We start from the raw sequence: 27,954 nt of genomic DNA, 5'->3' as shown, positions 1-27,954 counted from the left end.
AGGAAACAAGGGATTTTGAAACGGGGTTATGGGGAAGAGCTGGGGGGGAACGAATTCCAGGCGTGGGCACAGCAAGTGCAAAGGCAGGGAGAGTGGAGATGAATAATCCTGTGGGCCCACAGAACAAGTAGATCAGTGAGACTGGACTGCTAGGTATGTGCAGGTCAGGAATGTGTAAAGAATACTGGAAAGGTAGGATTGATTGATTTTACAGAAGGAAAAAACTGAGACCTTATATTGTGTTCTAAAGGTGAAGTACAAGTTGTTCAGAGAAATTCGATGGGGGAAGAATCAAAGAGGGCTTCCAGGGGAAAGAGCCTAAACTGGGCCTTGAAAAATGGAAAAAGTTCTAAAGCAGCCCTGGCTTTAACCGTGAGTGGGTGTGCCTTCGTGAGGCCTGCTTCTGCTTCCTCCTCTTTCCCCCTCCCCGCCTCCTTTTCTGGGCGGACTGTACCATTCTCCGCACATGTCACCCTTCTTCACTTTTGGCTTGGTCGCGTCCGTGACCCGGTAGTAGTTCTTAGGGTCGGCCCCTCCCTTTCCCTCTTTCCCCCTCGGAGCCGGTGGCGGTGTGGCTGTTCCGCGATAATGGTGAGCTCTGCGCGGGGAATCCGCCGCCATCCTCGGGCTCCGGAGCCCCACGGCCTGCGCCGTACCCGGGGGCCTCCTGCCCGGCCCCGATGGCGGGCGGTGGGGGCTCCGGAGCCGCGGGTCGGAGCGCTGCGGAGGGCTGACAAGCCTCCGGCAGCGGCGCCGGGCTCTTTGGCCTCTGCGCCGGGTCCAGCTTGAGGAGAGTGGTGGGGAGGGAAGAGGGAGCGGAGGGGCTGGAGCCGCGGCTGCCGCCGACCCCGCGGTGCGCCCGGGACACGTCGTGGCCCTTTTTAGGTCTCGAAAAAATGGAGGGGCGGGAGGCTCGACTAAGTCTCCAAGGGCCCTTCCAGCTCTGACATGTCGCAGTCAAGTAGCTAGAATGGGGAGGCACCAGGAGGCAGCGTGCTCGCGACAGCCCTTAGGGAGCCGGAAAGGCCAGGGATTTGTCCAGTCCTTCAGCGAGCAAGAGGCAGGGCCAGAATACACATCCAGGTCTGCTGTGTTAACACTGGACCATGCTGCTTATTTCATTCCCGTGATTGTATCCATTAGTCCTTTCTTATGCCTTTTTTGGAAAGCCCTGGTTGTATTCTCATTTTAGAGGAGCTATGAACTTGAAGTCAGGAATCCTAGGTAAAAATATGACTCCAACACTAATTAGCTTTTGTGACAAGTTAGTAATCTTGGTTTCATCTGTAAAATGGAAGTGGAAAGAGTTGGAAATTGGAGGGGGAGGAATGAGAAGAGTGTTATTCTTGCTGCTATCCTATATTACAGATAATAAATGATAGATGTTATGAAGGTGGTTGGTTTTCTGGGAGGAAATGGGCCCAGGGTTCCTCCTACCTTTTCCCCAGTAAATGTAGTGATTTAGCTTAATTGGAAGCCTTCTGCTTTTCTTCAATCCCCCTAGCCTGATCATTTGGCTTGCTTAAATTCCTAATCTTTTACTTCTGACATTAGGCAAAAATCAAGGCCAGGGATCTTCGTGGGAAGAAGAAGGAGGAGCTACTCAAACAGTTAGATGATTTAAAGGTGGAACTTTCCCAATTGAGAGTGGCCAAGGTCACTGGAGGAGCTGCATCCAAGCTTTCTAAGATGTGAGTATCTTCAATTTCTTTTTTTTTTTTCTTTTTGGTGAGGCAGTCAGGATTAAGTGACTTGCCCAGGGTCACACAGCTAGTGCCAAGTGTCTGAGACCAGATTTAAACTCAGCTCCTCCTGACTCCAAGGCAGGATGCTCTATCTACTGCTATACCCTCGATGCCCCCTATCTTCAATTTCTAAAGAAATTTACCAGTGGAGTTGATTTATGTAATTTGCTGCTCTTCTGGTTTTCAAAGTGCACTTTAGAAATTCTTAGCTTGTGACTGGAATTATGGAAAATATAGTTAGAACTGGAAAGGACCTTTAGAACATTGATAGTTAGAATGCACTGGAGGAAACTTGTAGATGAGTCTTAGTTCTGCCATTCAATCATCTGCATCACCTTGGGCAAGTCACTTATTGGGACCTCAGTTTCCTCTAAAACAAAAAGGGTTTAACTAACTGATCTGTAGTTTCTATCCTCCAAAATCTGTTGTGTATTTTAAGAAACCTAACTATGAAATAACAAAGATTGAGAAATCGCCTGTTACAGTAGAAAGATAAAAAGCATCTTGTTAAGCCACTGACAAGCTGTGTGCTCTTGAACAGAACCATTTCTGCCATGGGTTTAAATTTCATTCATCTATAAAGTTTGACCAGGTTTCTTCCAACCTCATTCCATGTTTATGGTTCTCTGACTGAACTTTCTATGTAAAAATACATTCCTTCAGCAAATCTTGATTGAGCACTCTAGGTTTTAGTTTTACAGCAGAATGCAGGCAGCATGAAGTATGTAGGATGCACCATGGCCCTGTTTTTCCTTGCCTCCTAAACTTTAGTCTCTTTCGTTAATAGCCGAGTCGTCCGAAAATCTATTGCCCGAGTTCTTACTGTCATCAACCAGACACAAAAAGAGAACCTCAGGAAATTCTATAAGGTAAGTTGAGCTCTGAGAAGTTAGTGTCTATCTTGTGGTTAAAATCATCTTGAACTAAATTGCAAGACACACACCCAGCACTGCTCTGACTTACAGAGAAAGTGTGAATTTGATCTTGCTACAGAATTCTCCTGCTGGGAAGCATAAAAACTGTGTATTTTTACTCTGAGCTTTCCAGAAGGTACAGTTTGCATTTCTTTGTCCTTTGCCTAAGGTGGTTTGAATGGAACTGGGACTTCAGAAAGGTCCCAGAAAAAGGCAAATGAGGAGTGGTTATGGGTGCATGAGAAACCTTTCATTTCATGCTAATTTAATAGAAGTAGAAGTGTTTTCTGATTGGATAATTAAGACTAATAGGTGCTAGTTACAAAGGAGGCAGGCTTTAGGTAACAGTAATATTTCCCCAGGGGAAATGGGACAGGCTGCTTTGGGTAGTAAGTTCCCTATCACTGGGTATTTTTGAGCCATGGCAGGAGCACTCAGCTGGGAGAGTGATCACAGAATCTAATCCAGTTCAACCCATACCTAAATGATATTTAATAAATGGTCTTTTTTCTCCTCTGCTTGAATATTTTTGGTCAGTCTATTTGCTAGATTATTTCCTCATGTCTAGCCCACAATGAGTAAATGTTTATCAATCACCTACTGTGTGTAAGCCACTGGGATTGAAACACAGAAAGGAACAGTTTGCTTTCAGGTAGCTTAGATTATATCTGGTATTATAATATACCGGTAATACAGGTAAATACAGGTAAGTAGATATGAACTGATTTGAAGGCTGAAAGAATGCCATTGGACTGGGGCATTCCAGGTATGCATAGATACAGATTGTAAGATTAACAGCATTGTAGCTGGGAAGGACTTTGTAGGTAGATCATCTTGTTCACTTCCTCATATTTCAGGTGAGGAAACTGAGGCCTAAAAGGCTAAGTGACTTACGAAGTCAAACAGGGATTAAATGACAGGGTTAGAAAGTGAGCCCAGGTCTCCCAATTTCAAAATCAGCATCCTTTCCACTGCATAATTGGGTAGGAGGCTTGGACTGTCGAGCCAGACAGCAGCTAGTTGTTCAATTTGGCCAAAATGAGCGTGAAATAATAGGAAATTAGTCTGATCCTCATTGTGAAAGGCCCTAAATGAAAAGTTGCAGAGTTTGTATTTATCCTGGTAGCCACCAAAGATTCTTGAGTGATCAAGACTCATGCCTTGGGAAAATGGTTTTGGCAGCTATGTGAAAAAATGGAACAAGGAAATGTGTTGAGAGCCTGAAATAAGTGTGATGTTAGTGGGAATAGAAAGGATATCAACATGAGAGTTGGCAGAAATAAAATGAACAGCAGTTGATAGCTACCTGGTTGGCTAGGGAGGGGTGAGATTAAGGGAGAGAGAAGAATTAGGGTTTATTCTTGAGACTGTAAACCTGAGTACTTGGGAGCATGGTGGTATCCTTAGCGCAAGTAAGGAGTAGATTTTTCTCTTTAGGACCAAGCAGAGCAAATTGATTTCATCTTCCACAATAGCCTTTCAGTATTTGAAAGTATTTATGTCCTTTCAGGCTAAATGTCTCCATTTCTTTAAACCAGTCTTAATTTCTGGCATGAGCTGTAATTACCTCACCAATGTTGTCAGCCCCATCTGGACGTTCTCCAGTTTTAACATTCTTCCTAAAATGCAGCATCCAGAACTAAACATTATATCCGATCTGGCTAGTGCAGAATCCAGTGTAGTACCTCACCTCCCTTGTTATGAACACTGCTTTCCTTCCATTTGTGGGATTGGGGGAGCAGGGAGGCTGCCATGTCATACCATGGATTCAGTAAGCTCCCAGCCCAATAAGATAAATGGTAAGGAGCTTTTTGGGAGTTGAGAAGAGGAAGAGCTCTCTTCAGGCTGAGGTGCTCTGGTTAGGCTTCCTGGATGTGGAATGGGACCTGAGTGCTAAAGGATTTATTTATATTTTGTCCATGTGCAGTAGCATGGCAGAAGGTCTGGTGGGAGGAAAAACTGAATTAGGACAAGACTTCTTAAACTTTTTCCACTCTTGACCCCTTCAGTGCTTCTTAAACTGTGGGTTGTGATCTACGGTTTAAGAATTGCTGAGTTAGGAGACCAGTTAGCTATATGAACTCAGGTCACTTCTGGGTCCCCTTTTCCTTAGCTTTGAAACACAGCAATTGGACTAAGGGGATACAAACAGGATTCTAGAGTAGAGGAACTGGATTCAAATTCTACCTTTAATTCTACATCTGCCTATCAGGCTAATGAGAGACTTATGTTGGTTGAGCGAGGGCTTTTCCAGTTCTAGAACTGCAGTTGTTTCAAGTCAGCATGATGAGGCCTTTGTTTGAATCATGGTTCTGCCACTAACCATGACTTTGGACAAGTAACTTCTCTTCCCTTGGTCTAATTTGCAAAACTGATTTTGAACTAGATCTCGAAGGTCCTTATAGTTCTGACTTTCATGATTCCATAAGCCTAGAAAGACGGTAGCTCTTTCAGGAATTACTGAAATTAATACCTTCTGGTCACCTGATTTGGAGTCTCTTGTTCCAGGTTTTATGCACTGATAACATGTGATTGCCTTGAGGGTCATGTCTTATTTTCTCAAAAACAGGGCAAGAAATACAAGCCCCTGGACCTTCGGCCCAAGAAGACTCGTGCCATGCGCCGCAGGCTTAATAAGCACGAGGAAAGCCTGAAGACCAAAAAACAGCAGAGGAAGGAGCGCCTGTATCCCCTTCGGAAATTTGCTGTGAAGGCATAATTTGTTAAGGTGCTCAATAAAAAGACAAATTGTTATAACCTGTGTAATATTGAAGAAGACTGACTTTTGGTCCCTTTTAAGAAGCTGAGGCTGTAGTGTGTTGATTCTTTATTGGTTACCGTGTAAGGTATTCATTTCATAAGAAGACTTAGTTTCTCTTGATAGTTAAATTGCCGTTTCTTTTAAACTCCTTATCACCTAGCTTGGGTCTTAGATTTTCAGTGTTCTCATCCTAAGGTAGAAATGGTGCTGCTCTTAGCTCTCTTCATTGTGGCTCCTGGTTCCAGGTTTAGATTGCATATTTCAGTGGCCTTGAAGCACCTGTCACTTAGAGTTGACTTCTGAGAGACTGAATGGCTCCTCTGACAGCGCTTGGAATATTCTCCAAATACTTGACGATCTGCAGTTCCTTCTCCAAATATTTGGTGATCAGCCGACCCTGAAACCAACAACTTCCCATCTGGGGTGAAAGCACAGACGTGGGCCACTTCTAAAACTCCCTGCCAAAAAATAAAGTAGAAACCTCTGTGGGCTGGGAACCAGAAGACTTGGTCTCAAGTCCCATTTCTGCCACTAAGCATCTGGGTGACTGGCAGTCACTTCTGATCACCTTCATTCCTCTTTATGAGTGTTGGACTAAATGACCTTAAATTCTCGCTCAACCATTCCACAAAGAATGTTACTAACTTGTTTTGCTATGTGGTTTGGATGCTCTAGGAAATAATTCATTGATTATTAGAGTATATAACTTGATAACAAGCCATTTTTTTCCACCCTCACACGCCCACCGGCTGTTTCTTACCTTCAGGCTCTCTGTGCATGTTCCAGTCGTACAATCCCAGATTTTAACCTATTTTAAAAAGGGGGGAAAACATCAAAAATATTGGGACTTGGAAGATCTGGCTTTGGGTCCTACAGGAAGATCAGGTGAATTCATGTCTGAGCCATTTTTATTACATAGACTGCGCTTTTAAATTTAGGTTCCTGTTATAGAAGTAATCTGAACATTGAAAAGCAAATCAGTTGAAGTATAGGCTTGTCCGTAACAAGTTGTACACATTTCCAACAGAGAAGTGGGGTAATAATGGAGTATACTTGGGGTCTGGTTTTACTAGCTTGTGAGCCTGGGCAGTTTCTTTCACTGAACTTGTTTCTGTCACCAGGATTGGATTAGTTCCCTTTTAAGATCACTTTAGCTCTACCAGCCTGAATGGTGTATAATCTAGCTCAATGCCCCACTACTGTGGCTAGAGGAAGCCTGTAAATTTTCATAGAGCTGCCTGACTAGCCTTGCTGAGCCTTACCAGGCAACAATCAGGAAATAGAGCAGGTGAGATAGTAGACAAGGTGAAAGCCGTTTAGGCTGCTTTGGCCACAGCTCACAGGGAATTCAAAGGATTTTTTCCTCACTGAGACATTGTGTATGCTGACTGCGTTTATCCCCATTTAGGTCATAGGATCAAAATGTAGCTTCAGGTGTAGATGGTGCTTTTGAGGTCATCTAGCCAAGGGTGCCAAACTTAGGCTACTTATTGATTTAGAAAACTACATATTAATCTGTTTTATTGTGTAAGTATTTTGCTAAATATCTCCCAATTACATTTGAATGTGATTTGGGCCTCAGGAATGCTTAACACCTTTGATCTAGCTCAACTCCCTTATCTTACAGTTTGAAACCTGCTTCCTTAGCAGGCGTATGGTCACAGTTAGGATTTGAATTCAGTTCCTTTGTCTCCAAAGCCAGCCCTTGCCAATAGTACCAGACCTGTGGGTAGGGTAGCCAAGCTCCAGCTAGGAGGAAAAATGGTCAGGATTACCATCTCGGAGTATTCTGAGCTAGCCATGCGAAGCCCATCAGCAGAGAAGGCCATGCTCTTCACCCAGGTCAGATGTCCTAACAGTTTAGTGAGGAGCTTCCCTGTCTCAGGCTTCCAGATGCGGATGGTTTTGTCCCAGGAGCCTGAGGCCTGTGGGACAAGTGGGAGTGTTTTGGTAATGGTCTTTCCTGAGATGCCTTCCCTCCTTCCTAAGGGACAGGAAGAGAATCCCAGCTTACCAGGAACCCAGATGGGGAGAAGCAAACACAGCTGACATTTCCTTTGTGGCCTTCCAGTATTTTTTTTTTAATCTTATCCAATGTGCGTAGATCCCAGACTTGAACTGTAGAATCCCAGGAGCCAGTAGCCTGTCTCAAAGAGATGTGATACGAGCTTTGGAGAAAGGACCATCTTAATGTATGTTCTACGAGGCAGAGCCTGCTGCTGGCCAGCCACTAGGGAAGGGATGGGAGAAAGCTGGGTCTTGATAGTGACAGGCAGTAATTGACCCAAATCCTTCCCTCAGAGAGCGACCCTTTATCTGCAGAGAAGCCCTTCTTGGCAATACACGGGAAAATAGCCATCATCTGTTAGGGGATGAAGAAAATTCAGAAGAACCTTTTTAAGGCTGTACAGACATGGCTAGCATGACTTGAGGCGACCTGAAACCTTTATAGTAGAGCTAGCCTTAAAACAAGGATAAAGAAGGTGAGATGGGAAGAGATGGGTGTTGAGATCTATGTCAAGTTTGAAGCCATCACAAATAGCCAGGCGTCAAATGGCTGTTTGGGGCACATCCAACCATCTTTACACACTGAAAAATTTATGCTAGGCTAGTAAGAGATTCCATTAGCTGGTACTCCACGTACCAAGACAACCCAGGAATTGTAAGAAATTTCAAAATAAAAAACTACAGAAGTAAAGAAAAACTGGATTGTTACTAATATATAAAAATGATGCTACCTAAATTAATTTATAGTTGGCATACCAATCAAACTTTGGGGCAAGGATTACTTTAGAACCAGACAAAATTCATCCAGAGAACAAAAGGTGAAGAATCTTAAGGAAGATTGCAGAGGAGGGTAGTACCAGATCTTGAATTGGGTGAAAAAGAAAAAACTAGTCAAATCTCAAAACAAATAGAAAAATTGACTAATGGAACATGACATAAATAAGACATGAAACATGTTTGATAAAACTGTAAGATACCAACTTGTTGGGAGTAGGGGATGAGTAGGGAGAGTGGGTATTGGCAAGAGAACTCCCTGTTTGACCAAAACTCTTGGGAAAATTGAGAAGCCATCTCACTTCACACCCTCTACCAACAAAAGCACCAATTGAATGCATGACCTAATTATAAAAATAATTAGATAACATTCACAACTATGTTTAGAAGAGTTCTGGAGATGTAGACAATCATAGATAAAACAAGCAATTTTGATTACATAAAAATGCAAAGCCTTTGCACAAGTGATAAAGCAGAATTAGAAACCACTGGGAGGAAACCTCTAGCAAATTCCTCTGAGAAAGATCTTATATTCAAGATATGTAGGAAATTGTTACAAGCATATAAGTTATTTCCCAAAAGATAAATGAACAAAAGATAGGAATAGGCAGTTTTCAAAAGAAGAAATGCAAACTGTTTAACCTATTTAACCATTGGTAAAAAATGCTCCAAATCAAAAGAAAAGCACATTAGAACAATTCTAAGGTTCTGCCTCATGCCCATCAGGTTGACAGAAATGACCAAAAAAAAAAAAGGGAAAATGCCAATAAGGGAGAAGGGGGCAGAATAGGGTAGCAGCAGGTCTTACAAACACAGCCACATCAATGAACTGTTGGTTGAGCTGGGAATTGGTCCAACCATTCTGGAAAGTAATTTGGGACCATATTAAAAAAATTACTAACTACATACTCTGACTCAGCAATACACCTACTAGGTAGCTACCTTAAAAGGACATATACATATGTATGTGTGTATATATATGTATAGGTGTATATATGTGTAGATATATGTATGTGTGTGTGTATATATACATGCATGCACACACATCAACATAGCAGGACTATTGTAATAAAAAATGAAACATTGCACCCTAGGAATAGGGACCAAACCTGTGATGTCCTGGTCAGGATCCTCTTTGTACTTTATAATCTTAAAGAGTTGACTAAGGGGTGGAGCAGTAGATAGAGCGCTAGCCCTGGAGTCAGGAGGTCCTGAGTTCAAACTTGACCTTAAATACTGGCTGTGTGACCCTGGGCAAGTCACTTAACTCCGATTGCCTTCTCTTCCCCCTCCAGTTCCCCGCCCCCCCAAAAAAAGAAAAGGTGACTAGAACGTAGAGAGGTTGAAGTGATTTGCCTAGGGTCAAACAGCCAGTATGTGTCAGGGGAAAGACTTGAGCCCAGGTCTCTTCCTTGCTCTGAGATTAGGTCTCTAGCCTCATGGTGCCTCTCATACAAATTGTACCATAGAAGATGAAAAAACATGATAAATTAAGAGAAACCTGGGAAATTGTATAGGAATAAATGAAGAGTGAAGTCAGCAGAACCAAGAGCATAATTTACACAGTGACCACAATAATGGAAAGGAAAATAACCAAAAGATGAAAGAACTGAGCAGTTCAATGACCAAAGTCATGGCTTCAAAGCACTGAAGATAAAACATTCTTCCCAGCTCTTGGTAGAGAAGTAGTGGAGCACTAGAGAGACGCAAAATGAGCTACATTTTCAGATGTGACCTTCGTGTCTATACTTAGTCACATTTTACATCTATTTTGGAGGGCTGGAGAAGTTTTAAGGGAAAAATTGGTGGGTAGTGATACTGATGGGGACCAAACAAAAGAATCAAGAAACATTGCAAAAATACACAGAAGAGAGAGCAGGAGGTACTGAAGGGGATTGAGACTAGCAGGGCAATTTTGTTACTACCACATTAAATGTAACACACATTTTTAAAAAACATTGTACGTAATGTAGTTTACAGTTTCATATAGCACCCTCTCTGTTCTTTGGATACTAAAATGTTCATGTTGATGTTTGTCAAATTCATAATAAAAAAGAGAATTTAAACAACAACAACAACAAAGACACTGGTTTTGCCATCCACACTGGCCATCTTTCTCATCCTCATCCTCTTCCCACTGGAATCTTAGCTTCTACCCCAAGATGACTGGGTTCTGATAGGTGAACATTCACATTTTCTTGCCCAGAATTAGATATCACCCACCCCACTTCCTGGCTATTCCCAAATCCTGGCACTGTGGACAGAGGCAACTAGGTTTGATACAGTGAGAAGAACCCAGAGCCTAGAGGTATTAAGACCTGAATTCAAATCCTGCCTCAGACATTTATTAACTGTGTAAACCTAGGCAAGTAGCTTGAGCTCTGTTTGCCTCTTATTTCCCAACTGTAAAATGTCAATGATAACAGCACTTAACCTCTCAGGGTTGTTTTGTACCGGTTTGCACCTCACACATAGGAGGAATGCTTATTCCCTTCCCTGTTTAATACAGTAAGCACTTAATAAATGTGTTATCATCCTTTTTTTTTTTTAAAGCCATATTCAAGCAGTCATCAAAGAGAAAGGCAATGCTAGAGAGTGGAAAGAATTCAGGATTCAGGATCAAGGAACAGACTTGTGATTTCAGGGATCTTCCAGACAAGGAAACTCTCTCCCAATGCAAGTCAACACCTCCTCTGCAAATTAGCCTTCAAGAGTTGCCAAGAGTCTTGAGAGGTTAAGTGATTTCCCCAGGGTCACACAGCTACTATGTATCAGAGGTGAGACTTGAACCCAGTGGCCAACTCTCTATTCACTTGGCCAAGGCTGCCCCAGGATAGCAGAGTTAAAATCTCACTTCTGACTCCACCCACTGCATGACTGGGAACAAGTCACTAATTCTCTGAGCCCCAGTTTACTTCTCTGGAGAATGGGTCTTGTTATCCTCATTTCACAGGTATTATTGTACTATCTTACCTGCCTCAAAAGATTGCTGTGTGGGGAAAATGTTTTCTAAGCTCTAAAGCACTCCCAGGCTTAAAGCCTACCTATCTAAATGCTAACATTGCATGTGCTAACAAAGGTGGGGGGGAAAGGGGAGATCACCCCATTTTACCCAGGGCTTCGGTAGCTTGGTATGAAGAAAACCAGATAGTGAGACTAAAGGGAATGTCCTACTTTTCTTTTCCTTGATTACTTTTTTCTGGGAATAGTGTTTTGGAAGGAGCTTTGTTGGTATGACCCTGGGAGTAGGAGAGGCTAAAGAAGGTAAGGGGAGCACAGGGAGGCTGATAGGACTTTAGCAACTCAACCATTTTTGGTATTTCATTCTTTGATGTTCCATGGAGGAGAGGAAATGTTGTTGAAGATTTGTTGGTTTTTTGGAGGAGGGAGGGGAATAGAGGTTGGAATGGCAGGAAGGGTCTGAACTTTATGATTTCTGTGTGGAAATTCCCTTCACCAGTAAATTATTTGCAACTTTGTCTTAGAGAATTGACTGAGATACTGAAAATGACTTTTCCACGATCACACAGTTGATATGTGTCAAAAAGCAAGATTTGATTCCTGACTCCAAAAATGGTCTTCTACTTTACCATCATGCCTCTGGGGGAGGGGACAGGAGGCTGTGATAGTCTGATATTTTAGCAATTGGGTTCCCTTTTTTTTTTTTAATGAGGCAATCAGGGTTAAGTGACTTGCCCAGGATCAAACAGTAAGTGTCAAGTGTCTGAGGCCAGATTTAAATTCAGGTCCTCCTGACTCCAAGGCCAGAGCTCTATCCACTGCACCACCTGCCTGTCCCAATTGGGTTCACTTGTAAATTACATTTATAAAGCGCTTACTATGTAAAGGTATGCTCAAGGTCAGAGCATGCTAAGATGAAAAAATCATGTAGTCTTTGCCCTCACTAAGCTTTACAGTCACTTGCAAAGAAGTGATAGGGAGGAACTCAACTTCCACAAAGATGAAGCAAGGACAAATTAATAAAGGACCAAACAGAAATACAGACAAAGTGCTCTAAGAAAATCAGATGGTTGGAAAGAAAACTTTCATCTGAGTAGGGAAGGGTAGAGATGGGGAGGGATGGAAGGAAGATTAGGGACCCTGAGCTAGTTGTCTCTAAGGAAGAGATTTTTTTTTTAGGCAATTGGGGTTAAGTGACTTGCCCAGGGTCACACAGCTAGTAAGTAAGTGTCAAGTATTTGGTCTGAGGCTGGATTTGAACTCAGGTCCTCCTGACTTCAGGTCTGGTGCTCTATCCACTGCGCCACCTAGCTACCCCAGAAGAGATTTTTTTTTAACAGGTAGAGCTGAGGGGTGCATTCCAGGCATAAAGGACAGACACTATGTGTAAATAGCATCTCTAGGTTGAGATTTAAGAGCAACTATTAATCCAGAATGTCTGGAACACAGTGAGTAAAAAGTGTCATGTGAAATAAGTTGGATCCGAACTGTGGAGGACTTTAAATGCCAGCTTAAGGAGTGAGTTTGTGAGGGTCTGAACTAGAGAAGTAAAGAGGAGCATGGAGAGGAGGAGCATGTGTTTGTGAATGGATGAAAAAACATCTATTAAGGGCTTCCCATGTGCCGGACACTAAAGCTAAACAATGTCATACAAGGGATGTTGTGGGAGGCAGATTGAAGAGAAGTTGGCAAGTGGCTGGATTGGGAGGGCTGGGAGGGGTATAAATAAAATGGAGGAGTTCGACTTCATCCATACAAGGGCAACTATCGAAGGTCAAGGTGCCCACCACTGCACGTGGTGAAGAGGGACGTGACACTTACAAGATATTTTGAATTGGGAGAAAAGTCACTGCTTTGGATGGCATCCCGATGTCCAAGGAGTTGTGTGATGGTTTGGCCCGTCTAAAAGAGAAGGAAAATCTGTTGAAATATATACATCAAGCTAGTATACTTGCAAAGGAGAAACATTAAAAGTAAGGAATGTTAAGGGTCATCTAGTCCAGCGTCCTCTTTGCGAATGAGGAAACTGAGCCTCAAAGAGGTTGTGACTTGCCCAAGGTATCCTAGTTGGGATTCAAACCCAAGCCTCCTGCTGTCCAGGTCCTTTTCCACTATGTTCTATTGCCTCCTACATGCATTGCCACCAAAAAAGAAACAGATGTAAGGCAAGGCTGAACGTTGTCACTACTTCTCTTTGACATAGTTTAGAAATCCTAGTTCTAAGATCCCTCTCAACTCTAATAAATGGTTTCAATGTTTTAATCTTTCCTATGCTAAAATCTGATTTAATTTGCATTCCTCAGAGATGCCTAATACTTTAGATTTCTCTATTCATTTCAACCTCACTGCTCCCAGTGAAATTAGTGCATAAAATACATGTATTAAGGGACTCTTTGTAGAACAACGATTCCTGATGAAATGTGAACAAGTGTTCCCTCATTTTGTGAGTTTGGTTTTACTGAATTTATATTAGTTGAGTTTCCTAGGGTACACCATGTAAGGCTTCAAGGGGGGAAAAGCCCTATTCCTGAGGAACCTAGCTCCTTAAACACCTCACCACCACCACCACCACACCCAGTCTTCCCCCATTCCCATACCTGTACTTCCCAGAGTATAGCCTTGCGGTCCCAGCCTCCAGATGCCAGCTGTTTGGAGTCTGGGCTGAAGCTGACTGTCTCCACACCCCTGGAGTGACCTGGAAGACCCCAGTGCAGGACAAAGTATGTAAAATAGAAACAATGAGCCCCCAGCACTGGTCTCCTGCCCTGTCTGTGGCATCAGAGGAGTGGCGTAAGGCAGATGAAAGGTGGTGATTGGGCTTCTCTGGTCATAGACCCAAAGGGGTGACTTTCTAAATACACATATACAATGTGCCTTAGAGGGCTAGAGGTAAGAGCCAGATTGTGAGACTCACTATTTGACCTGGGATCACCTATTCACCGACCTCCCAAGTTTTATGACAATGAAAGTGAGCACTAATTTCTCATGCTTGGAGTTGGGATTCCTTTGGAAGTGATGAGGGAATTCCAAGGGATGGTCAGTCACTCTGTGGATACAGGACCTCCCTTCCTTGGGGCCTTGCCCACCTCTGCCTATCCCTAGCTTTGGATATTTGGTATGAACCCAGAGAACCCTGGGAAACCCTGAAGTGAATAATGGTGGTTTACTTTGAAAGTACTTCAAGTTTCACAAGAGATGATGACCTCACGCTAATCCTGAACCATATATAGTAGGTGTGCCTCACAGGATAACTCATCATTTTCTGGATGATGAAATTGAGGTAATGAAGGTAAAGAGATTCACAAAGACCTCAAGTACAGGATAGACAAGACTTGCTTGAAAAAGATCTAGGAGTGTTAGTGGACCATAAATTCAAGGTGAGTCAACAGTATGATGTGGTAGTAAAAGGAAAAAAAACAGACAAACCAAAAAAAGCAAAATCCTATTGTGATCTTGGGTTGAACTAAGAGCAGAGCAGTTTTTTGGAAGAAGGAGGTGATAGGCTCTCTGTACTGGGCCCTTCTCAGGACTCATCTGGAATATTCTGTTCAGTTCTACGCTGTTGTTTGTCCTTCCTTTTACAAATGACATTACAGAGCAAAGTCCTGCCTCAAGTGTAAATTGGACTTAAGTGAGGCAGAGTTGCACAAAGTCTCCAGCTTCTCTCCCTCTCTCTCTTCCACAGTCATCAAAGTCCAGTGGCAAGACAAAAGTCAAGAAGACTGGCAATGGCCTGAGATGCAATAGATGACCTTGCTGTCTTTGATGACTGCCCACACTCTAAGTGCTCCACAGCCCCTGCTTTCACCCCTCTCCCCTGCTTCCACACCCCCGAAAAACCATCTCAGCAGATGCGCCAAAGCAGATCAACGTAAATGACAGCCTCAAACCTGTATGTGAGTTAGGGGGATGTCTACCCCAAACCTTTAAAGACTTCCCTCGGCGGAATGGGTAGATGAAAGCAATTTGTTCCAATTCTAAGCCACATAGTTTAAGAAGAACGTAATAACCTGGTGAGTGTTCAGAGGAGAGCAATCAGTATGGTGAAGGGCCTTCAGTTCATATCAGAAATAATGAACAGCAAGTATTTATTAAATAAATGTTTTCTATGTGCCAGGTACCAGCTTGACTCTGGGGATAGAAGGACCAGTTGAAGAAACTGGAGATGATAAGAATAGGCAGCGGGGTGGGATGGGGAAGAACATGATAATTGTCTTCAAGAATTTGAAAGGTCATCATGTAGAAGATGGATTAACCTTGTTTTGTTTAACGCCGGAGGAAAAATGGGTAGAAGCTGAGAATAAGACAAATGGAGACTCAATATCAGGAAAAAATTCCTAACAATTAGAGTTATCCCAAAGTGGAATGGGCTGCCTCAGGAGGTAGTGAGTCCCCCTCCTTAAAGGTCTTCAAGCTGTAACTGGATGACCAATGATCAGGTATGATGTAGTGAGGATTCCTGGTACCTGAACTTGAACTTGGGTCTTTTTCCCCTCAGCAGGAGAGAACAAGAGACCTGGATTGGAATCCTGAGAAAAATGAGCTTAAAAGAAGTTATGTTTTTGGAGGCAATTAGGGTTAAGTGACTTGCCCAAGGTCACATAGCTAGTAAGTATCTGAGGTCAGATTTGACCTCAGGTCCTCTTGACTCCAGGGCTGGTGCTCTCTCCATTGCACCACCTGGCTACCCCAAGAAGTTATGTTTGGATCTAACCTTTTCAAAATCAAGATGACAGAGCCATTGGCATTCAAAGCCAAACATTTGTACTCTAAGTTCAATATATTTCTCTGGAATAAAGGGAGGAATGAACCAGGACTTGATGAGAAAGAAGGACCTCCCATGTATCCTCGGAAGTGAGCAGGAACTGTCACGGTTTGAAGCCTACAGGGGGCTCCCAACAGAAGCGATGAGCGCCAGGGGATTCTCTGGGTCTTCAAGAGGAACTACGAGCTCTCTCTACCCTCCTGGTTTCTCTTCGGACTCTGGACCAGGACCTAACCTAGCTTCCTACTGTTTGTTGTAGCATCATAGGACTTAGAGCTTGAAGAGAACTTGGAGGTTATCTAGTCCAGGGGTGGCAAACAACAGTTCAAGGGCCGAATCCAGCCTGCTTCCTGTTGAACTAAGAATGGTTTTTATGTTTTAAGATTTTTAAAACATTAAAAATCATTCTTACCTTGTTTTTGTTGTTGAGTCATTTTTCAGTCATGCCCGACTCTTTGTGATCCCATTTGGGGTTTTTTGGCAGAGATACTGGAGTGGTTTGCCATTGCCTTCTTCAGCTTTTTTTACAGATGAGGAAACTAAGGCAAACAGGATTAAGTGACTTACCCAGGGTCACACAGCTAAGTAAGTGTCTGAGGCTGGATTTGAACTCAGGAAGATTCCAGACCAGCACTCTGGTCTTAGCTTGAAGGATGTACAAAAACAGATCTGTGTTGGGCCTCAGGCCATAGCTTGCTGACCCCTTATCTAGCTTAGTGCTTTCCTTTTATACCTGGGAAAACTGAGGCCCAGAGGGTTGTAACTTGTTTAATGGCACACAGGTAGAAGTACTAGAAAAGGATTCAAACCAAAGTCCTCTCCAAACTCTATCTGAAACCAGTGGTGATTACCTGGCCCAAGGGCCTTCCTCCCTGCCTCCCCTCTCCACACCCCAGTCTCTTTGGTTCAGGTCACCTCTTAGAACCTGGAGGCATTCAGTGGTTTGGGCATCCCATAGCCGGACTGTGCAGTCACGAGAGGCGCTTGCAAAAAATCTTCCATTAGGAGAGAATCTGCAGAATAACACTGGACCTGTAAAAGAGAGAAAGCAGAACTGGGCCCATTGTGTTGGGAGCTCACAATAGAATTGGGAAGAACAGGCTCCCCTAGGGAATAACACAGTGTGTGTAGGCTATGGAAAATGTGCCCCCTATGGCCTTTCCTGGAATGGGACACAGGGCCCTGAGCCTTTGGGAATGAGGCCCAATAGTCTGGCTTCCTGCAGGTCAGCTAAGTGATGGGCATCCTCTAAGGCTGAAGAAAGCCTGCTTTCATGTATGCTGCTTAGATACTAGGACCCAGCCCCAGCCCCAGCCCTAGAGACATTCCCTGTAAAACCAGAGATGTTAATGACCGAGACCCCATCCAAACGAGTCTTCTATATCAATGGACTTGGAAGAATAGGGTCATAGGAACTGAGATTTTTGAAGAGGCCCCTCATTTTACAGATGAAGAAATTGAGGCCCCTAGGGGGAAAGAGGCTTGCCCAAGGTAACATAGCTAGTAAGTGATCCTAACAATGTATTAATAGTATCCAAGACTAAGGAATTAGTAGTCCTACTGTACTCTCCCCTGGTAAACTACGTCTGGGGTACTGTGCTTGGTTCTGTATGCCACATATTTAGGAAGGCCATTGACAAGTTGGAAGGAGTCCAGAGAAGAATAACCAGAATAGTAAGACGACAAACAAGGGTTAAACCACTCCAGGTGAGTATGGTTAAATCGGAGAAAAGAAGGCATAGTGAGGACAGGCAGCTCGGGTGGCAAAGTGGGTGGAGTACTGGACCTCAACTCAGGAAGAAGAGAAGATCTGAGTTCAAATCCTGCCTCAGACCCTCATTAACTATGTGCTCCACGGCAAGTCATTTAACCTCTGCTTCAGTTTCTTCATCTGTAACATGAAAATGACAGCACCTATCTCACAGGGTTATTTTGAGGATCAAATGAGATGATATTTGTAAAGTACATTGCTAATCTTAAAGCGCTATATAAATGCTAGTTATTGTAACTGTTATTATTGTCTTCAAGTATTTGAAGGGGTAAGAACTTTTGTTATGCTTGGCTTAACCAAGCAGAATTGTGAGTAATGGGGAGAAACTGATTGCAGGGAGAGAGAGAGAGATTTGGGTGCAGCATAAGAAAACACTTCCTAATAATCACCCATGTCCAAAAATGGAACAGGTAGTCTCATGAAGTATTAAATTGCCCATCATGGAAAATCTTCAACTGAAGGCTGGATGACTAGTTGTTGGGATTGTTGTAGAGGGAATTTCTGTTCAGAAACAGGTTGGACCAGATGGTCTTTTGAGGTCCCCTTCTGATCTGAGATTCTTTGATTCAGAAAATCTGTTTTTCATTCTTGGTTCTGAAACTTACTGACCTTAAGCAAGTAATATTAAGTACCTACTGTGTGCTAGGCACTGAGGGCACAAAGACAAAAGTGATAAAAGTCCCTGCTCTCAAGGAATTTATATTCTGACAGCAGCTATGAGATTCACAATCATCTGACTCTTCAGTCTTCCTCTCCATCTTGCCCCTCAACCACTTTCTAGTCTCTTTTACTGTTTTGTCTTCACCCATTAGAAAAACTCCTTGAGGATAGGAACTATTGCATTTGCTTGTAATTCTGTCCCCAGCACTTAGCACAGCTCCCAGCATGTAATATGCACTTAATAAGTGCTCTATCTACCTACTTATCTGTCATCAATCTATTATCTATCTATCTATATATCGTTATCTATCATCTGTCTGTTATCTATCATCTATTTATTATCTATCATCTATCATTTATCAATCATCTATATACCTACCTATCATCTATCAATCATTCATATAACTACCTACCTATCTACATACCTGTCTATTATCTATTTATCTATGTATCTGTCTATCTATCTAGTGTTTCTGATTCATTTAATCTCTCTTAGCCTTAATTTCTTCATCTCTAAAATAGGGATAATAATACTTTCACTAACTCACTCAACTTCAAAGTGCCACACAGAGGTAATAGATTATGTGTTGTCAATGTTCCAGGCCATGGACAGAAGAGGTGAAATTCCAGGCCTGAGCATCATTTTCCTCTTCTTCCCAGGCTGGGGATAATCAATGGATCTCTTGTTTCCTAACTGTGCATTCAGTTGAAGATGCTCTCAGTGAAAAAACTGAGAGTAATGGTAGCAGGAGCAGGGTGGGTGGGTGGTGGAGGTGGCCCAGGAGAATGTTTCCACTGTTGATTGGGAAGTTTATTGGACAGAAGTGGATAAAGAAAAGGGGACATTTGGGGGAATCTGGCTCTGGAGAGCTTGAATTGAGGGATTTTGTCATGCTACAAATGGGATGATGTCTTATCCTGGAAGAACAGTAGTTAATAAGCCAGCAGACAGCCTGAGTTTCAAGAGTGGGAGAGGTACAAGATTCAATATGTGATCAAAGAGCTATAAATTGGCAAAAAGGCTTGACTCTGAAGGCAATGAAGGTGTTTAGATGAAGGTTGTAAGATATTATTGGGGAGATTGGGGGGCACATTTCTGTGGAGATATGGGGTTGGTCTAGATGGCTTTTGTGGTCCTTGTGATCTCTGAAATTCCATGGTTCTGGAAAAAGCACTCACCTGGCAGCTAGGAGACCTGGGTTCTAGACCTGACTCTGTCATATCAATTCTGAGCCATAGTCTTTTCATCTATAAACCAAGGAGGTTGGACTAGACTCAACCCTTTAATAAAAGGATTTGTTTTGTGAAGTTTGGATTCAGTCAGAGGGCCTCACTTAAGGACCTAGAGGGCCACATGTGGGCTCCAGGCCACACGTTCCCCACCCTTGGACTAGAGGATCTCTACTGTACCTTCTAGCACTGATATGATATGATTCTAGGAACTGACTAGATATATAGACAGACAGATAGATATAACTGTGTTGCTAAATGGCTACATAGAGAGGAGGGGAGAAGATAAAAGGAGGGAGAGAGAGAGAGAGAGACAGAGAGAGAGAGAGCCTTCAACACTGATGGTCTGTGGTTTGGTCAGTGTCATTGATCATTTGGTCACTCCATTCACTAACACAGCTCACAACCCCTTCCTGTCTTAGGGCAGTTGATATGGCTGAAAAAATTCATACCCTGGTGTCCAAACCTTACTACTGGAGACCTAATCTAGGCTAGTTTTTTGACAATAGACCCTTCACAGTTATGTTCTCATTGCTGGGTTTTTATTCCAGCCTGTCAGGGTCTGTCCAAGTTTATGCTCTGCTGCCATAGTTTCCAAGAAACCAAGGCCACTGTTATGAGACATCAAAGGAAGATTTTATTGAGCAGGTACATAGATATTGTGAAAAATGAGGGGAACTTGTGAGGGACTGTCTGATGTTGGCAACTGCCAGGTGGGCGCTGTGGCAAGATTAGGGTAAGATCTAGGTATTTGGAAGTCGAGGCAGGGGCTGTGGTAGGCGGAGTCGTGGTGAACTGGGATGGGCTGGGTATGGAGAAGCCCTGAGGCAGTGGGCAGTGCTATGTGAGATAAGCTGGGTGCAAGGAAGTAGCCGGAGCTTGTGCTCCTGAGGCAAGGGGCGGTGCCACGTGGGAGTGGGACAGCAGAGGACGAGTTCCCTTTGCTTAGTCCCCTCCCTATATGCAACGTCAACCCCAGACGCCTCCTTCCTGTGACCTTCCTGACTTCCTAGGTCACGTACTCTGTCTATGCACTAATCCCAGACGCCTCCTTCCTGTATCCGGTCCTAGCCTCCTACGTCACTCCCTCTCCCTTGGTGTGCTAAACGCAGACAGCCCCTTCCAGTATCTGACCCTACAATCATTGGCTAGTAAGCGGGCTGGGGAGGAGGGGCTAAGTAGGTACTTAAGGAACGAGCGTGGTCAGATTGCGCTCTCTTGGCTCCTGCTCTGTTGCTCTGGCCTTCCTGCTTGGCCTTGCTGTGATGGCTTGCTGTGATGGCCTCTGAATAAAGCTCTGGTGTTGGTGCCTCCCGATGGCTCGTCTCTGTGTGTTTATCCGGTTGAGGACCGAAGACTGATGAGTGAGTATGACTCTGGCAGCCTGCTCCTTATATGAGGAGTGTTCGGTGCGGCCGGCATAAGGTCAGTGCGGTGGTACAGGAACTGAACTCTGGACTTATTTTTAATCAACAAAAAGAGCTGACAAGAACTTGGGAAGTCTCTTTGGGAAACACTAGGCATAGTGTTCATTCCCTAGACTTTTTTAAATTAAAAAATGTTTTAATTTTTTAAAAATCTATTTTTTCTGCCTCTCAGCTTCTTTCCTCATTGAAGAATAAAACGAAACAAAACAAAATTCTTGTAATAAATATGTATAGTCAAGCAAAACAAATTTCTGCATCGGTCATGTCCAAAAACATATTTCAAGCTGCATCCTGAGTTCATCACCTTTCTTGAAAGAGGTGAGTAGCTCTGGAATTGTGGTTGGTCATTGCATTAGTAAGAATTTTTTAAAATTACATTTTATTTTTCCAATTACATATAAAATAATTTTTAATATTTATTTTAAAAAATGTTGAGTTCCAAATTCTCTCCCTTCCTCCCTACATCCCTCCTTGAGGGGCAAGCAATTTGATATAGATTATACATGTGCAGTCATGCAAAACATATTTCCATATTAGCTATGTTACTAAGGAAAACAAAACATAAAAAAACTCCAAGAAAAATAAAGTTAAAAAAATAGGCTTCAATTTGTATTCAGACTCCATCAGTTCTTCCTCTGGAGGTGGAGAGCACTTTTCATTATAAGTCCTTTGGAATTGTCTTAGATCATTGTATTGCTGAGAATAACTAAGTCATTTACAGTCGATCATCGCACAATATTACTGTTATTGTGTACAATGTTCTCCTGGTAATGCTCCCTTCACTTGGCATCAATTCATGTAAGTCTTCCCAGGTTTTCTGTAACCTTCCTGTGCATCATTTCTTTTCTTTTTTTTTTTTTTTGGGTGAGGCAATCAAGGTTAAGTGACTTGCCCAGAGTCACACAGCTAGTAAGTGTTTTGTGTCTGAGGCCGGATTTGAACTCAGGTCCTTCTGACTTCAGGGCTGGTGCTCTATCCACTGTGCCACCTCACTTCCCCTGTGCATCATTTCTTAAAGCACAATAGTACTCCATCACAATCATATGCCACAACTACTTCAGTCATTCCCCCATTGATGGGCATTCCCTCAATTTGCATTGGTTAGAATTCTGAAGTCTTTTCAAAGTTGTTTGTCTTTGCAATGTTGTTATTATATTAATTGGTCTCCCACTTCTGTTTATTTCACTGTGTATCTGCACCTACAAGTCTTCCCAGGTTTCCCTGAAATTATCCCTCTCATCATTTCTTACAGGACAATAGTATTCCCTAATTGATGGGAACATCTTTAATTTCTATTTCTTTGTCACCACAAAAAGAATTGCCACAAATATTTTGTACATATTGGCCCTTTCCCTCTTTTTTGATCTCTTTGAAGTGTAGGTCTACTATTGATGTAATATTTCTAGGGGAGAGTGTATGCACAGTTGAGTGACTTTTGGGACATAGATCCAAATCATTTTTCAGAATGGCTGGACCAGTTTACAACTCTACCAACATTGCATTAATGTGCCTGTTTTTCTACAGCCCCTCAAAAATTTTTCATTCTTCTGTTGTCAACTTTGAAATGTGATGGGAATGAGGTAGAACCTCAGATTTGCTTTAATTTGCATTTTTCTAATTTTTAAATGATTTGGAAGATTTCTTTTTCATATTGATAGATAGCTTGGATTTTCTTCTCTTGAGAACTGTCTGTTCATACCTTTGACTACTTATCATTTGGGGAATGGCTCTTATCTTATACATTTGAACCAATGCTTATATATCTTGGAAATCAGATCCTAATCAGAGAAACCTGTTGCAAATTTTTTTCCTGAGTTATCTGTTTCTCTTCTAATTTTAGCTGCATTGGCTTTGTGCAAAAACTTTTAAATTTTACATAAACAAAATTATCCTTTTTTATCTTTTGTGACCCTCACTATCCATAGATCAGAAAAGCAATTTCTTCCTTTCTTATCTAATTTGTTTAAGATGTTACCTTTTATGTCTAAGACATTTATCCATTATCACTTAGATTTCAAAAAAGCCAATTTTAAAAAAAGTTTAAAGAAAGGATAGGTAAGATGATCTCATTGCCAAAGGATCTTTAAAAAAAAGTTTCCAAGAATGAAATTATAACAATGCAATTTAGAATTATCCCAATAAGAAAGAAAGGGGGGGGGATATCTAAAAAAAAGTCTGACATTACTGCACAATAAGCTCCACTGAGTTTAAATCAAAAGAGACAAGTTAGAATGGAGAATGAATCCAAAAGGGTGGCAAAAGGGTCTTGTAAGAAGAATGTCATGAAGGTCATATATAACTCAGAGTAAGCTAAAGTTCATGAATTAAGATAAGGCAACAAAAGATGGGCTTTAAGGGAAGGGGGGAGGAAGGTTATTTTGGGAGCAATAATAAAAGCTCACCTGCAAAATGCTTTCCTCATGAGGACCCTGAGAAGGTTGGGGTGGGGGGTGGGGATGCAATGTTATCTTCCTTTTACAGATGAAGCAACTGAGGTTCAAAGGTAAGCACTTTGCCCAAAGAGACACAGCCACAAATGAGGAAGCCTGGATTTGAAGAATCTTCTGATTATTCAATCAGGCAGTCTCCCCCTCTAGAACCATGCAAGCAAGGGGTGGGTTGGGGCTGCTGGGAACAGATGGTGTGATTGATGTCAATAAAAGGAAATCAGAATCACCGCCAAGCCTAATTTTTTTCCTTCTTTTCTGTCAAGGAGAGGCAGTGTGAGGGTGGAAGGGTCCTAAGGAGGGGCCCTTGGAACAGAATGTTAGGGAAGGGATCTGAGATTATTTAGTTCAATAATGCCTTGTTATAAAGAGGAGGAAAGTTGAGAGATGGGCTCCCAACACTTCTCTGACAACCCCAGCAAAATTCAAACCCTCTGAGAGCTGGATCAACAAGGACCAAAGACCTAGAGAGCCTCCCTGCTGTGCATGGACCTGGAGTTTTTCTTACCGCCCAGTACTTTCCTGAGGGTAGCCTGAGCCTCAAAGGGCTCATCTGAGGGTGTTGGAAGAAACCCACCTCTACTCCCGCCCTACACTCCCTCCTCCTTTCCCCTGAAGTCCTTTAATGCTGTTCCAACGCTCGATCGGGGCGTCAGCCGCTGGCGCAGCAATGGGGGACACTTGGCAGGGAGATATGGGCATCTATCCCTGACGGCCTAGGCCCACCTGCAGTTAGTTATGCCACAGCGCACGGACCCCGGGGCGATGTTGGGCGCCTGTCTGCAAGCAAGCTAGAGGGCAGAGGCGGGGGCGCGGGAGCAGGAGGAGTGGGTGATGAGAGACGGGTTGGGACGCCCGCGCCGCCCACCTTTGTGACCCTTTAGCTTCCGCAGCAAATTCCCAGTCTGAGCCCCCCACACGTACACCTTGTTGTCATCACAGCACGTGAGGAGAATCCGGGTGTCCGGGGAGAAGGCGCACGAATTGACCTGGGAGGGAAGAATTCTATTGGATTCTGTTCCAAAATAAAGTAGCCAAATAGCCTGAAAAGAATGCCTGGTTCAGAGGTGACTCTCTGAGTGTGGGTCATTTCATCTTTCTAGGCCTCAATTTCCTCATCTGCAAAGTGAGGAGGTTGGATTAAACAGTCTCAAGAAAGGCTCTAAATACGTGATAAAGTTTTAATATACTTGTGACCTCCGTCACCAATAACAACAGCATTCCTCCATGGGGATACACTTCATTTCATAATTTAATTCAATTTCAAAATTGCCATTAAGTTTGACAGTTCAATAATTTAATTCAATAATTCCACTCACCAAGCTCCATGAAAACAGTACCTTATGTAAACTTCTGTCCCTCAACAGTGCAGACAGTAGATGTTAAATAAATGTTTAGAAAATTTAGTTTAACTGCTAGACAGTAGGGAACTACACCTCTGCCTTGGTCCTTTTCCCTTGTCTGTCTCTCTCTCTGTCTGCTGTGTCTCTCTTTCTATCTCTCTGTCTCTGTCTTTCTGTGTCTCTGTCTCTCTCTGTGTTTGTGTCTGTCTCTGTCTGACTGTCTCTGTCTCTGTTTCTGTCTCTGTGTCTCTCTGTTCTATGTCTGTCTGTCTGTCTCTCTCTGACTTTATGATCTTATCAGCTCCTTATGAGTTTAATCAACCCCATGTATAGGATTCTCAAATCTTTATACCAGTCCTTCTGTTTCCAGAGTGCCAGTCTACATCACCAGCCACCTCCCGGACATCTCTAATTGGATTCTCATCTTCTGGACTTCAATCCATAGTCTCTGATCCAGTTATTCCCCTGCTTTCAGTGGCTCCTTATTACCGCTAAACTAAAATTCAAACTCTTCCATTTAGCATTTTTAAAGCCCTAAATTACAATTCATCTCAAATCTACCTTCTTCCTCAATTATTTCTCATGATTCCCCTTTGTTACTCCCTCAAAGGTTTCAGCCAATTGCCCTGCTTACTCTCCCCACACTTAGCCGTCCATCTTCCCACATCACTCCCTCCTCACCTCCACTTCCTAGAATCTCTGTCTTCCTTCTAGGCTCAGTTTCTGAACCACCTCCTACAAGAAGCCATTCCTGATCTCCCTTGTTACTGACCTCTCTCCTGTCTCAAATTATAATGCATATATTTATTATCTGTTTACATGTTGTATTTTCCTGGTAAAATTTAATCACCTTGAGGGCAGGGATTCCTTTTGTTTTATCTTTTTATCTTTAGCAAAAGTGCCATGCACATGGTGCTTAACCAATGCTTGTTGGATTGGATTGGTTGGAAGGTTAAAAAAAAAGTCTAGTTAAAACAGTTCCAGCTTTCATGGAACTCACATGGGGAATGATAGGAGAATGACAGTGATAATGTTCTCATTTCTACACCAGCTTTGTGGTTTACAGAATCTTTTTCTCATCAAGTCTGTGAAATAGATCATGCAAGTGCCCCTTGACAGAGAAGGAAACAAGATGAGTGAGTCTGTGAAGTGGCTTGCCCAAGATTACCTAGCTAGTAAATTCCAGTATCAGGGTGAAAACCCAGGCCTCCTGACCAAATCCAGAGGTCTCTCCACCTTACTGTGGGGCTGCCTCCAGGTCCTGGGCAAAGAACAATGCCCTAGAAGTCACGTGACCTCGGTTAAACTCCTGAAAATGCTACTTCTTGGCTGCTTGACCTGGGAGCCGCTTCACCCTTCTGAGCCTCTTTTTCTTCATCCTATGGAGTGAGGAGTTTAGACCAAACGATCTCTAAAGTCCCCTCAAGCTCTACCATGCTAATCTTCTGACTTTTTAAGATGTTTCCTATGACATCATCATATTTTGACAAATATACAAACGATCATAATACATAACAACATCTAAGTGAATCAAAGATGTGTAGAGTGCTGCATGAGGTCCGAGGAGATTGGGAAGAGAGTCAAGGAACACTTCAGGGAAGAAGGGGCTTTGAACTGGGATTTAAAGGATAGGTAGGAATCCAGCGGGAAAGAGGGGAAAGAAAGATATTAAGGGTCAATGAGATAAAGTAAGTAAAGGCATGCACAGTGGGAAAGCATGGGAGACATTTGCCGTGTGTTGAGTCGTTTGGTTAAAGCATATAATAGTACAAGGAAAGAAAGAATGAAATATAAAGCTGGAAAGGTGGGGGGTGATGTCTGATGGTACTGAATGGCTTGTATTAGTACAATGGTATTGATGCTTTGAAGGCCAGGAGGAGGAGTCCGAACATTGTTGAGAAGGCAATAGGAAAGGTTTTGAGCAAAAAGTGTGATATGACTAGATCTATGCATAAAAAGCATATGCATATAAGCAGGTCACTTAATTTGCTGGGCTTCAGCGTGCTCCTCTGTAAAATGAGGGGCCTGAGCTAGATGATCTATAAGTTCTCTTCCGGTTGTCTCCCATTAGATTATTCCACCTAACTGCAAGATGAGTTGATTAGAAGGGCAGCAACACCATGTTGGGGGGCCATTGTAATTGTCCAATGAGTGATAAGGAGATTGGGGCTGGAATCGTGATAGAGAGAATATAGAGGGCTCAAACATGTAATTGACTGTTTGGGTATACGAAATGAGGGAAAGGAAAGAGTCTGAGATCACCAAGTCATCGAGATGTGATGATTCCCCAGACTGCAACAGGGAAGTCAGGAAGGGTAGCAATTTGAGCGAAAAGTTAGATGGGGGTGTGCTGGGAATGGGGAAGGCAGAAAGAGGCATGACAGCCCAAGCAGCGCCTGAGAAAAGGGGTAGGTGCTATCCTGGGGGCCCAGGTAGCCCCCTCCTCCGACTCGCCACAGCTTTGGCCTCTATCCACATTCCCCGCTTACCTCCCCCTTGTGACGACTGAAGTATTTTATACTGCCCACGGTCAAAGGCGCCCAGGTTTTTCCGGCTGGTGAGGGTGGGGTCGGAGGGGTCTGGGTGGAGGACGTTGATGTAGTTTCAGATCTAGCTTTGTGGGGGCTTCGATCGCGGGGGCTTTGATCGCCGGCCTTTCCCAACATCGCGGGCATCTCTCTCATGATGACTGCGGACCTGGGCATGCTAGAGATGTTCTGGGGGAGCAAGGTGTGGGGAGGGGGATGTGTACCCTGGGGTCTCCATGGTGACCGCCCCTCCCGGTTTCCTCCCCTTTCCTTCCCTCCTCTCCTCCAAAGTCCGGCTTAACTCCACTAGGGGGCGCCGTCGGCATTCCCAAACAGCAGCTATTAAACGCTTGGTGTGTACTGAGAATCCCTGGGATCTACGCGAGAGATAATGGAGAACCCTAGCCTTCGCGAATTTTAGGCTATGTGTAGGCAGTATGGTACAGGGGAGAATATACTACTGGGCTTGAAATCTGGCTCTGACACTAAACATATAATTCAGCCAGAGCCAGCCTCCCACTGTCCCTCTTTGAGCCTCTAAGTTTATTTATCTGTAAAAATGAGGATAATAAACTTTGTAATTCCTGCTTCACAGGGCTTTTAGAAGGAAAACATTTTATA

General features: G+C 43.2%; 2 protein-coding genes across 2 annotated transcripts; one reads left to right on the top strand and one right to left on the bottom strand.

Moving 5' to 3' along the window:
• The first annotated feature begins 445 nt into the window (after nucleotides 1–445).
• On the top strand, nucleotides 446–5,425 carry LOC114047117 (60S ribosomal protein L35). The gene is made up of 4 exons (XM_027867859.1): nucleotides 446–591; nucleotides 1,555–1,691; nucleotides 2,533–2,614; nucleotides 5,229–5,425. The coding sequence occupies exons 1-4, from the start codon at nucleotides 589–591 to the stop codon at nucleotides 5,376–5,378; spliced, it is 372 nt and encodes a 123-aa protein (XP_027723660.1). The 5' UTR covers nucleotides 446–588; the 3' UTR covers nucleotides 5,379–5,425.
• LOC114047116 (WD repeat-containing protein 38-like) lies at nucleotides 5,405–27,510 on the bottom strand. Its single transcript, XM_027867858.1, has 9 exons — nucleotides 27,295–27,510; nucleotides 24,331–24,451; nucleotides 16,843–16,959; nucleotides 13,760–13,931; nucleotides 12,984–13,064; nucleotides 7,435–7,567; nucleotides 7,196–7,345; nucleotides 6,181–6,228; nucleotides 5,405–5,878 (listed from the first exon to the last, which is right to left on the bottom strand). The coding sequence occupies exons 1-9, from the start codon at nucleotides 27,508–27,510 to the stop codon at nucleotides 5,606–5,608; spliced, it is 1,311 nt and encodes a 436-aa protein (XP_027723659.1). The 3' UTR covers nucleotides 5,405–5,605.
• Between the last annotated feature and the right edge of the window lie 444 nt (nucleotides 27,511–27,954).

This window comes from Vombatus ursinus, unplaced genomic scaffold (genome assembly GCF_900497805.2).
Source record: "Vombatus ursinus unplaced genomic scaffold, bare-nosed wombat genome assembly UNPS02014786.1, whole genome shotgun sequence".
Lineage (NCBI taxonomy): Eukaryota > Metazoa > Chordata > Mammalia > Diprotodontia > Vombatidae > Vombatus > Vombatus ursinus.
This window is presented reverse-complemented; position numbering and strand designations above follow the sequence as displayed.